This window comes from Anabrus simplex, chromosome 1, assembly GCF_040414725.1.
Source record: "Anabrus simplex isolate iqAnaSimp1 chromosome 1, ASM4041472v1, whole genome shotgun sequence".
NCBI classification, from domain to species: Eukaryota; Metazoa; Arthropoda; class Insecta; order Orthoptera; family Tettigoniidae; genus Anabrus; species Anabrus simplex.
Window position 1 is genome coordinate 1,450,005,796 of NC_090265.1, and position 16,614 is coordinate 1,450,022,409.

General features: G+C 37.6%; 1 protein-coding gene across 1 annotated transcript in view; it reads left to right on the forward strand.

Annotated features, from left to right (window-relative positions):
• LOC136858415 (pre-mRNA-processing factor 17) overlaps positions 1-15,729 on the forward strand; it is a 167,216-nt gene extending 151,487 nt beyond the window's left edge. Inside the window, exon 10 of the mRNA XM_067137939.2 lies at positions 15,482-15,729. Coding sequence (XP_066994040.1) covers positions 15,482-15,659 — 178 coding nt within the window. The 3' untranslated portion in view covers positions 15,660-15,729. The remainder of the gene's footprint in view (positions 1-15,481) is intronic.
• The last annotated feature ends 885 nt before the right edge of the window (positions 15,730-16,614 follow it).

Consider the following 16,614-nt stretch of genomic DNA (forward strand, 5'->3'; position numbering starts at 1 on the left):
AGGTTAGGTAGTATAAACCTCGTGAGCAAGATTGTATTAAGTTGCATAGCTGCTCTTAAAGTTGCCCTAGAAGCACGACGGGCAAGTCACCAACGTCTTTTCTCATATGGAGACTGGGTTAGGGAATTTTCATTGTAATGGTAGGCCAGCTTGCCTACCGTCAGTCACAATCAGGTTGGGCAGTTTTCATTATAATGGCAGAGACTCACTCTCCGCCTGCCTTTATAGATTCTCAGAAAGACTCTCTTAGTGGTTTTCCCAACTGAAATGAACATGGGTCATTACAATGACGTCAGTAGGAATGGCGCGATTAAAAACAATGCCTTCATATGAAATACTCGATCAAATGAAAAATCACATTTTCTCACGTTTAACAAACAGTACTATGCTGCCGAACTAACAATCCAAAGCTATAGTGCTGGAATGACCAAGACGCAGACATCCGTGAATAATCATCGTCCTATTTTCGGCGGGGGGGGTTCAAATAGTGGATAGTCCCAGGGCAAAAACTATGCCCGTTTACTTATCTGTTTCCTGGGAGTACCCGATGAGTCGGAAAATCTCAATTCACTACACTGGTGGGGGAAATAACTCTCTGACGTGGAGGCAATTTTTCCTCCAAGCCAGAGAAGGAACCACATCTTCGCTGCTAATTTGGAATAAAATTAATCCAAATTTAATGAAAGTGAAGAGGAAGGAACTTTTCTTAAGAAGCGGCTCTTTTCAGGGTTGAATTTTGAGTTATTTAGTGCATTGTGGTACTATAATTTGGAATAGGGCTAAATTGTAATTCCAGACCAGTTCATACTACTACTAATTTAGCCTCTGACTTAAGTGCGCACACTGCTCTTTCAAAACAGTGCGTAAGAGTAGGTATCGAATAGCTGGCATACTATGATGAACCAGTGTGTTACGTACCAGCAGTATCAGAAAATGTATGAACCAGAGGATTGGCGTGCTAAAGAAGAAAGTTATCTTACTCCTCAGCTATTTCCCGCCAATATTCAGTTAGTCTGTTATACTCGGTACGCAGCAGTAATCGCATCTATCGGAGTTGATTGTTAGCATAAGAGACAAAGAACATTACAACAAACAACGGTCAGTGTAATGTTATTGTTGATCTATGTTACGCGTTTTCGATATTGTAGGCCTTCACATTATTAATTGTCTTCCGGTTCTGAAATACCACTCTTATCATAGTTGGTACGGTAAAACTGAATAAAACATAAATGATCGGAAATTATATTCTCTATAACTTTTGTTATGTAGTACTTTTCCATGGGACCAAGGACATAGGTATTTAAAAATTAAATTTTAGGTGCCTTCCCCTAAACTACCATTTCACACAGAGTGAATAACATTGTTTATAGCTTAAACTGTAGTTTCTTATTCCCCGACTCTATATACCGATTTTCATTAAATTCTGTTTACCCATTTTGTCGGGGCTCGGCGTTGATATGGACTTAGCAACAAAAATCCAAATTCATTAATATCTGTGTTATCATAGCCGGTACGGTAAAAATGCATAAGGCGTAAATGATCAGAAATTTAATTCTATATAACTTTAGTTATGTAGTATTTATCGATATGACCACTAATAATATAAATATTTGAGGAATGAATTTTAGGCCTTCCCCTAAACTACCATTTCACTCAGCGTCAATAAAATAATTTATAGCCTAGATTGTAGCGGTTCACCCCCCAACTCTACATACCGATTTTTATTAAATTCTCTTCAGCCTTTTTCTCGTGATGCGTGTACATACATACAGACAGACAGACAGAAATTACGGAAAAGTTACTGCGGACATGATCGATACAGAAATACCATTCTTTTCAAATTCTGAGCAATGTACAGACAAAACTCTTATTTTATATATATAGATTACATTTCAGGCCTTCCCCTAAACTACCATTTGACACAGTGCGAATAACATTATTGATAGCCTAGATTATAGCGACCTATTCCCCGACTTTGCATACCAATTTTCGTGAAGATACGACCACTAATAAAATAAATATTTGACAATTAAATTTTAGGCCTCCCCTAAACTACCATTTTTCTCAGCGTGTATAGCCTGTATTGTAGCGAATTATTTCCCATCTATGTCTAGCGATTTTCATTAAGACACGACCACTAATATAAATATTTGAGAATTAAATTTCAGGCCTTCCCCTAAACTACCATTTCACTCAGCGTGATTAAAATAATTTATAGCCTAGATTGTAGCGGTTCATCACCCGACTTTACATTCCGATTTTCATTAAATTCTCTTCAGCTGTCTTCTCTTGATGCGTGTACATACAGACAGATAGACAGATAGACAGACAGACAGAAATTACGGAAAAGTAAAAAATGCATTTTCTTGTTACGGTGGACATGACCGATACAGAAATACCATTCTTATCAAATTCTGAGCAATGTACAGACAAAACTCTTATCTATATATATAAAAGAACATGTCCTGACTGACTGACTGACTGACTGACTCATCATCGCCGAGCCAAAATTACTGGACGTAAAGAAATGAAATTTTGAGGATACATTTATGCTACAATGTAGATGCTTGCTAAGGGAGGATTTTTGGATATTCCGTCGCTATGGGGGTGAAAAGGGGGGTGAATTTTCAAAATGAGTGTATCTATATCTCAAAACTTTAAACGTTTACAGATGTAAAAATTGGTGTTTAGAATCTCCTTTAAAATAAAGAAACACGTTGTTGTTTTTTTTTTCCGGAAAATCCCAATAAGAGGGGTGAAAAAGGGTGAAAAGTGGGTTGAATACCTTTAATGAGGGTACTTATATCTCATAAACTGAAGATATTACAGATCTGAAAATTGGTACTTGGAATCTTCTTTAAAAATGAAGAAATACATATTTTTTTGTTTTACGAAAATACAATAATTAGGGGGTGAAAAGGGGGGTGAATTTTTCAAGTGAGTGAAACTATATCTCAAAACTTTAAAAGTTTACAGATGCAAAAATTGGTATTTAGAATCTCCTTTAAAAATAAAGGAACACGTATATCTTTGTTTTCGAAAAATATCAATAGGAGGGGTGAAGAAGGGTGAAAAATGGGTTGAATGTCTTTAATGAGGATACTTATATCTCAGAAACTGAAGATATTACAAACTTGAAAATTGGTATTTGGGATCTCCTTTAGCAATAAAGAAACAGGTATTTTTTGTTTTTGGAAAATCCAATTAATGGGGGTTAAACAGGAGTGACAAATTGGGGTGAGTTTTTAGAAAGACTATAACTACAGTATATCTCAGAAACGTAAAATGTTACAGACGTAAAATTGGTATTTAGAATCTCCTGTAAAAGTAAAGAAGCATAGGCAATTTATTTTTGGAAACTCCACTTAAGGGGAACTAAAAAGGGGGTAAAATTTTAAAATGAGCATTTCTACAGTAGTTTATATCTCAAAACCGTAACATGTTACAGAAGTGAAAAGTGGTATTTTATTTCTATTAAAAATAAAGAAACATGTATTTTTGTTTTCGGAAAAACCACTTGGGTGGGGGTGGGGGGTGGGGTGAAGTGAGTGAAAATGGAGTTGAATTATTTTAATTAGGATACTGATATCTCAATGACTGAAGATGTTACAGATGTGAAATTTGGTATTTATATCTCCTTTATAAACAACGTAAAGGGCGGTTTTGCGGGGAAAATTATCTTGGGGGCGATGGGTGAAAAGAAGTTGAATTATTTTTATGAGAACACATATATCTCAAAAACTAAAGATGTTAAGAGTCGTGATAATTGGATTTAGAAGGTCCTTCACTGTTAGAGAAACAAGTACTCTTTGCCGGAAAATTCACTTGCGTGGGGGCGGGGGGGGGGGGCAGGGGGAGGGTGTGAAAGGAAGTGAAAAGAAATGAATTATTTTTATGGGGATACTTTTATGTCAAAACAGAAGGTAACAGACGTGAAATTTGGTATTTGGAATGTCCTTTATAAAATAAAGAAATTCATAATTTTTGTTTACGAAATCCACTTAAAGGGGGGGGGGGGGGGGAATTGAAAAATGAGTTGATTTGTTTATATGAATTTACTATTATCTCAAAAACGAAAGATTTTGCAGACGTGAAAATTGGTATTTGGAATCTGCTTTAAAAGTAAAGAAACACATATTCTCGGAAAATCCAAGGAAGGTGGGAGATGAAAGAATTGAGAAATTAATTGTATGAGGATACTTACATCTAATATAAACTAAAGTTGTTACAGACGTGAACATTGGTATTTGGAATCTCCTTTAAACATAAAGAAACACGCCTTCTTTTTATGGGTGGGGGTGGGGGGTAAATCAATTTAACGGTGGTGGGGTGAAAAAGGAGTTTAGACCAATTGATTTTACTGTTCATAATGTACTGATTCTGAGGATACATTTATCTCAAAACTGAAGATGTTACGTTCGTGACAACTGGCATTTGGAAGATCCTTTATAAATAAAGAAACAAGTTTTTTGTTTTCGGAAAATTCACTTAAGGGGTAGGGTGAAAGGAAGTGAAACATTTAATTCCTTTTATGAAGAAACTTATATCTCAAAAACTTAAGGTTACACACAGGGAAATTTGTATTTGGAATTACCTTAAAAAATAAAGAAACACGCATTTCTGTAGGGAGTGCGGGGAATCAACTTAACGGCTTTGGGTGATAAAGGAGTTGATTTTTTTTTTTATGAGGATACTTATATCTCAAAAACTGAACATGTTAGAGGCTTGAACATTTGTATTTGGAATCTTCTTTCAAAGTAAAGAAACACGTGTTCTTTTGTCTTCGGAAAATCCACTTAAGGGAGGAGAATGAATTGAAAATTTTTTGTCTGAGGATACTTATATCTCAAAAACTAAAAATGTTAAAGACATGAAAATTGGTATTTGGAATCTCTTAAGAATGAAGAAACGCGTACTTTTGGGGAGGGTAGGAAGGGGGGTGAAAATGGAGTTGAATTACTTTTATGAGTATACTTATACATCAAAAACAGAAGATGTTACAGACGTGGAAATTAGTATTTGAAATCTCCTTTAAAAATGAATAAACACGCATTTGTGTTGTTTTTTTTCGGAAAATCGACGTAAGCGGTGTTGGGTTGAAAATAATTATGTAAGTAAGGAGTTGAAATATGTTTATGAGGATACTTTATCTTAAAAACTGAAACTGTTACAGACGTGAAAGTTGGTATTTTGAATTGCCTTTGAAAATAAAGGAACACGTATTTTTTGTTTTCGGAAAGTCCACTTAAGGCGGGAGAGGAGTGGAAAGAAGTGAAGAAGGAGAAGAAGTTGAATTATTCTTATGAGTATACATTTAAACTGAAGCTGTTGCAGACGTATAGACATGAAAACTGGCGTTTGGAATCACCTTTATAAATAATGAAACACGTATTTTTTGTTTTCGGAAAATTCAATTCCGGGGGTGAAAATATTTTGAAAAGCGGGTGAATTTTTAAAATGAGTTCCGGAATATCTACATTATATGTCAAAACTGCACATGATAGAGAAAAGAAACTTGGTATTTGGAAGGTCCTTTAAAAATACAGGACCGGGCGAGTTGGCCGCGCCTTTAGGAAGGCGCAGCTGTGAGCTCGCATCCGGGAGAGAGTGGGTTTGAACTTCACTGTTGGCAGACCTGAAGATGGTTTTCCGTGGTTTCCCATTTTCACACCAGGCAAATGCTGGGGCTGTACCTTAATTAAGGCCATGACTGCTTCCTTCCCATACCTAGGCCTTTCCTCTCCCATCGTCACCATAAGGCCTATCTGTGTCGGTGCAACGTAAAGCAAATAGCAAAAGAAAATACAGGAGCCTGTACGTTTTGTTTTCGGAGAAGGCACTTAACAGGGAGTGAAAAGAAGTGAAAAATATTAGAATTGTTTTTTATGTGGATACGTATATCTTAAAAACTGAAGATGTTACAAACGAGAAAATTGGTATTTGGAATCTCCTTTAAAAATAAAGAAATATGAATTTTTGTTTTCAGAAAATACATTTTGATCAGGTGGGGGAAGGACTGATCAAGGGGTTGAATTCCTTTTATACTTATGTATATCTCAGAAACTGAAGATGTTACAGATGTGGGAATGGGTATTTGGAATATCCTATAAAAATATAGAAACATGTAGGCCTATTTATTTTTTCGACTTGAGAGAAGACAGTTTCTCGCATGTACAGTTTTATGTCGCATGGTCGTCATAACCTCAAAAGGTAATACCACAAACATGGTTTTAAAAAAACTCTGGGATATACGCAAATCAATTTTTGGGTGAGTTTTTATACGTTAGGAATTTTCTGATAATGTCTTAGTACAATGCTGAGGAACGATTCCTTTGATCAAATTACGAAATCCACGCGAGCGAAGCCGCGGGTAATTGCTAGTTTTATATATATAGATAATGCTGATGGATAACATCGTAAAGGCAACAAGGGAAGATTACAGAGGGGGAAAGAATGAATGTAACGATGTTTGCGGATGATGTGATCTGGGGAGAAGATGAGGAGGAGGAGGTACGGCAGCAGCTGGATGTGCTGAATAGAAGGATTGAACAATGGGGATTGAGGATCAACGTGGAGAAGAGCAAGAATATAATGATGAGTAGAGGAAGTAAAGGGAGCTATCAAAATTGGAGACAAGGAACTGGAATTAATAGAACACTTCAAATGCATGGGAAGTGAACTGACAGAAATGGAAGACTGAATGTGGAAATTAATAGAAGGATATAACTGGGGTGTGCCTTTTACTACCAGGTATGTAGATTAATATGTAGTAAGGTTGTACTAGTGAAGGCTAAATAAGTAATGTACAAGGGATATCACTTACCTGTAATGACATATGCAGCATAAACCTGGACAATGACTCAGAGAGATGAGAGTAGAATACAGGCTGCTGAAATGAAATTCCTGAGGAGTATGGTACAGAAGACAAGGAGGGACAGAGTGAGAAATGAAGACATACAAAAGGTGCTAAATGTGCAAAAACTGAATGACAAACTGGAACAGAACTGATTGAGGTGGTTTGGACATGTCAAGCAGATGAAAGAAGAAAGACTGCCAAGACAGGAGAGAGAGGACATGGGAGACCAGGATTACGATGGATGGACTCTGTGAGGAACGGCATAGAACTACGGAACCTGGACTGGAACACAATGTTGGATGAGGAATGGTGGAGAGATGGACGAAATGGAGAGGATCCATATTTGCTCCCATCCGGTTTCGGCTGGAAAAGGGGGATTGATGATGATGATGATGATGATGATGATGATCCATTGTCATTTCTTTAATGTAAACTTTAAAACCAGGATTAATCACAAAATCACATCTCTTCTCATGAATGAAAATCCATATATGGATATTATTGGTAGTGCAGATTCCAGATGTTCTGCAAATCTGTTCATGGGTGACAGGTGAAAAGCAAGGGACTGATGAATTATGTACAGAGTTCATGGTTTATAGCATTTAAAAATCAGAGATTTAGCGTTTTGATTTTCAAATTTAGTGTTTTGTAGCATCTATACTTCTCAAGTTTAGCGTTTTGTAGCAAATTGGTTAAAAAGAGGCATAATTTGCAAAATTGCACACACAACAAAATCATACTATTTAACACTTGGTTACACGCGCCGGCAGGGAATTGCCACCAGATAGGTAATGTTGCGATTTCAGCAGTTGTGTGATGTGGAGCCATGGCACTGTAGGACATCCTGTGCATGCACAATTTGCGCAGGGTGGGAATGTATTAGTTCACTGGGGGATTTCTCTAAGAGTGGATTAATTTTTTCATTGTTTGGAGCGGGGATTCACTGCCTGCGCGTGTAACAGTGCTAGCATTGTTGTGTTCTCTGCTTTGTTAGTGTTTGTTTATTGTTTGCTGGACCTGGCGGGGAATCACCGTCAATGCGTGTAACAACGTCATAGTTTATGCCAGACCACCAGCAAGAAAATTAGATGATAAGATTTATATAGTTTCTCATTATACTGCAATTAACAGCATAAATAGAGTAGGACCAATATAAAACAATAACACTGTGACATTTATCTAGAAAAGATAAGACAAATTAAGTTTCTAAAAGAAAACAGAATTAACAGTTCATATAAGGTGAGGGAATCCCCGCTGTGCGTGCAACTATGTTATAATTTTTGCGCGTGTAACCAACTGTTAATCACACATTGCTTGTCGTGCAGTTTTGAATACACGATGGAAAATAAGATAAACATCAACATAAGACTGCAAGAAGTATTAACACACACACAAATATGCATATTTACAAATTTACAAACACAATTTCAAAGTGAAAAATACTATTCTGAACATATTTATTTATCACAGTACAACAGACCTACAAGGAAGAGGAATTTCAATTATGATTGAAGTATAACATGCCAATTGTTTGAATGGTGTCCTCCTCCTTCATTCGAGACTGCCTCTCTGTTACAATCATGTGGTACTTGCAAAAAAACCTCTCGACATCGACACTCTTCGTAGGGGACCAAATGCACTGCAGTGCTGCCGAGGCAAAGGAAGGACTCCAAAACATCTTCCTTCTTCCACTGAAGTCTTTGATTGCAAAGTCGGCACATCAATTTATCTGTATTGATTACATAAGAATGTTCTGAATTGTAACTCTCGGCACACTGTTTGATCGTCACTTTTCCTTCTACCCATGGTTAGCAGACAATAAATCCTACCGTACTTTAAAACAGATCTACTACTCAACACCTATGTCAAGAATAACCGACTATGATCAAGAGTCAACACAAAGTGAATGAATGCATGTGCTTGAAAGTGTATTAAGCTGTTTGATTGGTTGTTCTTTGCACTGCTCTTTACCCGTTGAAAGATATCCCACACATTGACACATTGAAAGATTTAAGGTGCCGTAATATTTATTTCCTCCAAAATAAATAACATATATCTTATTTTTAAGAAAAATGCAGCATTTAAAAAAAGATATATGTTTATTTCGCATAAAACCGAGAATTTCACGTCTATTTAGCATAAATTGTATAATTTCACATATTGAACCAATTTCAGATAGGTCATTTACTCTGGCATTCATCATGAGGCACCACACTGCTTGAAGGGAAACTGGAAGGAAAGACTAGAAGAGGACGACCAAGAGCAGGGTTCCTCGATGGAATTAAAGGGCGACATCCATATCAACTAATCAAGCAGCTGGCTCAGGATAGAAGGTCGTTGGACGAGGACAGTCATGCTACACACCAACCATCAGGTTGAGGAGAACGAGAGAGAGAGAGAACCAATTTCACATTTTATCGCTAATTATTGATGATGATGATGTTTATTGTTTAAAGGGGCCTAACATCTAAGGTCATCAGCCCTGTTAGATTCATTAACAGAATTTATATCGAAATAAAATTAAGCAATTAAATATTTTTCACAAACATAAGATATTTGGACATTGTTCTTTTATACTTTTTTTTTTTTTTTTCTACGCATAAGTCCCACCATCATTCTCTATTGATCTTTGTTGATTTCATCCTGTAGTCCTTAATTCATTTTTTCCAACGTGCAGTCTCCATTCTCGTTACCAGTGATATTCAGCATGTTCATACTTGAAACGATATCCATTTGGTCTTGACCTAGTAATTGCAGAGGAGTCCAGACATAGATCTGACTTATAGCCGAGACAGTGCATTCGGCCGAGTACTCGGCTAATGTGATAACTACAGTCAGTACTCGGCCTAGTAGCGAGCGAGTGATTTGGGCGAGACAGTGGATGGAAATGTGGTCCAACTGCTCGGCCGAATGAGTGCCCCCACCACCTGCCCACTCACCTCGGCGCTTCACTCGCTCTTCACTCGGTCAGTGTAATCAGTCAAGTCAATTCTGAAGGAGTGTCCTTGTGTTGTCTGGCGCACTGTGATTTGATTTCTTCAATGACAATGGCTAAATGGAGTAGTGAAACAACGTTAAAATTAATTCAAGAGTACAAAACACATGAATGTTTATGGGACTTCAAATCTGCTGTGTACAAAGACAAAAACATGTGTGATGCTGCTTATCACAATTTGGTAGAAGCTATGAATTTATCTGAGTTTGGTGTACAAGATGCAAAAAGTAAAATTAAAAACTGTTGTTGCTAATGTCATCTTCGATTTCCTCTATTATAGCAGGTTTAAAAACTCTCTTCATTTTCCTTCTTCCCATAACCATGTTCTCACACCCTTTAAATGTTTCAGTGCACTGACTCTTCCACTGTCTCTTCCTCGTGTAATCACATCTACTCCTCAGTAAGTTACTCGGCCGAGTAACAAAGCGGGTGACTCGGCCCAGTACTCGGTAGGTGTAATTCCGGCCATACTGATTATTAATTTTTTTTTTTTTTGCTAGGGGCTTTACGTCGCACCGACACAGATAGGTCTTATGGCGACGAAATACATACTTATTACAACAGTATACTGACAGTTGTGACTGAACTCATGACACTCAAGATAACTAGAACAGTTTAACTCGAATGAGCCACACTTCTGATTAATATCGGAACAAACAAAATGCACTGCTGCAGACAGAACATAATAGCTCTCATGATAAGACATTGTCCGAACTAATGCACGTGCGCCTACTGACAAACCAGAGTAGCTTCTACTAACGACCAGAACGGTCAAAGAAACTGAACTAGAATAGCTGCCTTTAAACTTACACTTCCATTGTGAATATACATATAGAATTTTTGAACCTTGGCAGTTTATAGAATTTTCACATAACGAATTCTGTTGGCAAGACTTGAATCTATAACATAAAGCTGGCCGTATAATGCTTGGCAATTTTCAGTAGGCAGTAAATCTGAAATGTACCTACAAATCATACCCTGAATCTTAAAACAGTAAGGACCTAATCCTGGAATGTGGTTATGGTTAACAGAGAAGAATGCAAAGGACATTGTACTATTATACTGCCTTACAAGGCATCATATCTTTAAGTACGTCGTTTACTTGAGGTTGTGGAAAATAAACCAAACCCTTGTGACAACATGAATTAAAATTTCCATTTACCATTTCTGGAGCAAAATGTCATCCCCGGCAGTGAATTGACTTCATTTAGTAACCCTACACTGAATAATTCAATGTAAGTTTCATAATAAAGGACTTTTTGAAATAATATATTATCCTGAGATGGATTTCTTTCTGTTTCTCACTTATTAAATCCAACATGAAGCAACAAATAACATTCTGGTGATAACTTGATTTCACAGACCCATCTATCAGACTAACATAGAAAGATCAGCATAGACAACTTTCACAGAACCCCCTATCAAGCTGGCATAGGAAGATCAGCATAGACAGCTTTCATAGAGCCATTTGCCGGTGAATACAGTTTAATGCAATTACTTAAGCATTGTATTATTCAAATAAATGACTATTTCACACAAATAAAGGACTTAATGAAATAATACTTTTCTAGTAATCCTGGGATTACTTTCTTTTGATGTATTATACATAGGTGTTAGTATTGCAGTTTTCTCACAATATTGTGTTACATGTTCAAATTATATATAGAAGATTGGATTGGATTTTTTCAAGCATTTCCTGTCTTACTTTCTGGTTTAATGACTGAATACAAAATTATCTAGATTATACAAATATCTCCCAATAACTAAATTATAGCTTAACAGTATTTAAATAATATTAATATTGTTACGGGGTTACCCGTGGACCAGCAGAGGTGAAAGAAGGTGCCGGGGCGAATGGGTCTACAAATTCATGAAGTGATTTAAAACTTTAAGAAAGGTTATATTTCTTTGTAATTTCAAAATCAACAACAAAACTTTAACAACTTTTCACTTAGTGAGATAACAATGACATACCAGGTACCATGGCAAAGATCATACAAAGCAAGAACATCCAAAATTTAGTGACTGTTTAGTAATCTGGGCTTCCAGCCCGTCGCTTCAAAATTCGTGAGCACTCAGCTCAAAATTTACAAAGGCCCAAATTTAGACAAGGGCAGAAATCCCTCAATACCATGTAGCACTAGCTCCGTACTCGCAATATCAAGCCTCCCAGAGGCACTTTTACAACACTAGAAAAGAGCTGACGTGCTCTCAGTTTTCCACGCCTATACAAGGCGACCCAAAAATATCTTACACCTTTCAGCCTTACATGGCCCAACTTACAAATTGAAACAGGGGTATATCATACCCAACCTATAGGGCCTTCGTGTAAAAGCAATAACAGTTAAATAAATGGCCCAAACACAAAATGAAAGGAGACAAATGCTTGCGCTCCTAGATATGAACACTTAAAACCTAAAGGGCACTTGGCCGATGAAACAGGGGCTATTCCCAAACTACAGAGGTGACTCGTATAAGAAAGAAATTTAAGACATTATGGAAAGGAAGAAAACCAGTAACAAAACGCAGTCACCTCAAACCAAAATGAAGGGGAGCTCGAGAGGGTGCATCACTCTCTATCCCCGATTTACAGTTAGAGATTTGATTAAATTATTGCATAAGCCGGCAGAAGTTACATTTACAAAAAGGTAGGTTACATCGTTAAAGTTTCGGACCTATCCCTCGGGTTAAACTGCGGAGCTAGCAAGAAACAAAGACGTTAAACGGCCATTACCTTGCTGAAGAACTGCTGCCTGATGAAAGAGGCACCTCCCACCCCCTGCTTGACACATACACACTTAGGTGTTGATCAAATGGCCAAGAGACGTGAAAATCCGCAGTTTATAAACCCTCGGGGAAGGTTCGAGACCTTTCATGAATAATCAAGACACACTCACAGAATTTTATTGGTTACATTCAAAAGTTACACTCAAAGTCGAAGAAGAAATACAGGATTGGTTGAAAATTAATTACAGAAATTCTTGATTGGTTGGATTCAAAACAGGCAGAAAGAAAAGATAAATATTGCCAACCCAAAAATAAATGAGCATCATTTAGTAAAAAAAAAATCTTATGAATACAAAACTTCTTCAAAAAAGGTTCCTTCACTTCGCACCAGGGTGCATGACCATAGTTTTTTAGCGGTGACATCTATGAGAGAATGTCCAAACTTCTTGATGAATGGAAAACAAAAACACGTAGAAATTCACACAGTTCTGGAAACTTCACAATAACAAAATTACGCCAAATTTTAGTGGTGCCATCTTCAGAGAAAATTTATAAGTTGGTCTAGTTTCAAGTTCACTGTTTCTCCTGTAGAGGAGTTCTTTAAGGTGCAAGATTTAAATGTGCAGTGTAGCTGGTATAAATATAATAATATACATGTTACAGTATAAACAATACATAATCTTAATTGCATAGAAATTAAGTTTGTGAAAAGTATTAGTTACAGGCTTAATACTGATTCATATGATTGCATAAAATGAATTTCATTATAACGCCTGTATTGTCGTACGTATACTTAGGAGGCATGGTCAAATGTTCCACCTTTACAGTACTAACATTTTTTATTTAATTATTTAAATAACATTTAAAAAATAACGGAACATGTTTCATCTATCTTGTAGACATCATCAGCCGAAAAGTTTTAAGATTAAGAACAAAGGACAAGGACAAAAACACATTAAAAATAATTTGGATGGCTAAATGCATCAGTTAAAATGTTGAAGAGTATGCTGGAATATTCTGAACACAACACTTGAATACTGCTAAAAGTGAAAATTAAAATATTGAGCATATGAGATGGTTCAATAAAATTGGTAATAGAGTCCTTCTTAACACGATGATGCTGTGTTGACATACAGTTTGCCGATGCGTCGGTAGAAACTTGGTGATATGGAGCACAATGTTTAGTTCCAGTAGAATGAAGATAATTGTTAAATGTACACTGACTGACAGAGCAAATGCAACACCAAGAAGGAGTGGTTAGAAAGGGATGAAAGTTGGGGAAAAAACAGAGACGGCACGGACGAATAATTGATGTTTATTTCAAACCGATATGCAGGTTACACAATGCGCACGGCATCGACTCAGTAGGATGTAGGACCACCGCGAGCGGCGATGCACGCAGAAACACGTCGAGGTACAGAGTCAATAAGAGTGCGGATGGTGTCCTGAGGGATGGTTCTCCATTCTCTGTCAACCATTTGCCACAGTTGGTCGTCCGTACGAGGCTGGGGCAGAGTTTGCAAACGGCGTCCAATGAGATCCCACACGTGTTCGATTGGTGAGAGATCCGGAGAGTACACTGGCCATGGAAGCATCTGTACACCTCATAGAGCCTGTTGGGAGATGCGAGCAGTGTGTGGGCGGGCATTATCCTGCTGAAACAGAGCATTGGGCAGCCCCTGAAGGTACGGGAGTGCCACCGGCCGCAGCACATGCTGCACGTAGCGGTGGGCATTTAACGTGCCTTGAATACGCACTAGAGGTGACGTGGAATCATACGCAATAGCGCCCCAAACCATGATGCCGCGTTGTCTAGCGGTAGGGCGCTCCACAGTTACTGCCGGATTTGACCTTTCTCCACTCCGACGCCACACTCGTCTGCGGTGACTATCACTGACAGAACAGAAGGGTGACTCATCGGAGAACACGATGTTCTGCCATTCCCTCATCCAAGTCGCTCTAGCCCGGCACCATGCCAGGCGTGCACGTCTATGCTGTGGAGTCAATGGTAGTCTTCTGAGCGGACGCCGGGAGTGCAGGCCTCCTTCAACCAATCGATGGGAAATTGTTCTGGTTCCAATAAAATTGCATTGAGTTTGTCTTGTTGGCGTGATGATGTTAACAGTTCTTGATAAAAAATGTAGGCGGAATATCTGATCGTGATTCATAAGTGGAATGTGCAGTAGAGTGCCCTAGAACGAGAACGTTAAAAGTAGGCAAGTTTTTGAAGCATCTTGTAATACAAAAGAATGAAATGAAAATAAAATGCGGCACATCTGATTACTTACGTTCCTGCCTACCCCAGTGTGTATAGATGTTTATGGTTGACTGGAGGTGAACTGTGGAGGCCGTGTGTGATGGAAGCTGGTATGAGGGGAGAATAGGGGAAGGCTGGGAACCAATAGGCGGGGAGCAACTTCGTGGAGGCTTGTTGCGAGGCTTGTCCAAACAGGAACTGTTGAGTAATGCCTCGAAAATTACGTTCACAGTTTCTGAAATTTCATTTAAATTGTAAGCAGGATTGCATTTTTGGTAATAAAGATGTTTTCTAAAACATTGAGTAAATTGCCCTTGTTATAAAAATAAAGAATTTTTTAAGTCCTGCTCTATGGAGGTGAAGGAATGATTGGACTGTGCTATATGAATCATCATCATAGCGCTTCCAGAACACAATACCTTTAATTTTATTATGAATTTTGGTGTTTTCCAAATGGTCTAAATGACTGATGGCTGATGGTGTCTACAAGATAGATGAAACATTTTCCGTTATTTTTTAAATGTTATTTAAGTAATTAAATTTTAAAAATTAGTATTGTAAAGGTGGAACATTTGACCATACCTCCTAAGTGATTCATATGATTGAGCTTATTTATATTCTTATATGGTTATTGTGCATTTTTCAGCTATTTAGTGTCTGGAGATGCTGATGGAAAGTGTTATGTTTGGGATTGGAAGACTACCAAACTGTACAAAAAATGGAAAGCTCATGATAGTGTATGCATTGGTGTTCTGTGGCATCCTCATGAAGCAAGCAAACTGGTAACTGCTGGATGGGATGGTCTCATTAAATATTGGGACTGAAGACAGTTCAACCACTGGTATTCTTATTCTATTTTGCCAAAAATAAAATATTGTATTTACTTGAATGTAATGCAAGACATATGTTTTCTATGCCCTGACTCCTTTAAAGTGATCTCTCACTGGCTTGGTGGTAAACCTCAATTTACCAGTCTTTGCTTGTTTTGATAATGGTTATTTTGTCAGCATAATAGTACAGTATAATCTACATACTAGAACATTTGATTATGTGGTATAATTATACTGGAACCAATAATTACCTTTCTGAGAGTCATACAAGTCAGTAACGCCAATATAACCATTCATTCACAACAGCCAAAAATTGATTTAATGAGATGTTCCAGCAAGCCAGTCTAATAGGTACTGCTGACTGCAGAAAACCAGATGCATATTTGAAGTCTCCTTTCACTTCCTGCCAGCAAGAAATATCGGTCCAGCAACATGTTGTCATTAACATAAGTTGTACTGTGTGAATTATTAATCCTCCTTGGGGTTGGTACATCAGTATAAGCTGGAAATGTTTTCTGTGAGCAGAGTATCAACGTGTTGCTGCATATATATCTTAGCCATAGTCAAACCATGACGGTGATGATGGTCGTCACCACCATCATCGTTACTTATTCACTCCAGTAGGCTGGGTGTGGAAATGAACAAGCCACCTCCATAAACATCTATCTTGCCACCAGGTCTTTCCCTGTATCTTCTCCCATTTAGGGATGCTCTTTACCAGGTTTTGTTTTTTGTCTGCTTTATCCAGCCCACTCTATGTCTGCCTTGTGGTCTTTTGTGGGTGTTGTTATTTATTCCATTCTTATAATGTGGTCAAACCATTCAGTCATGATTCTTCTAGAATATTAAAGCATTCAGAGTAGCCCTCCACCAAGGAAATTGTTGGTATGCTAGAGCTGCTGAGCAGTTACGTATACATTGCTGTGAGGTTTGAACTAGCTAGGTTTGA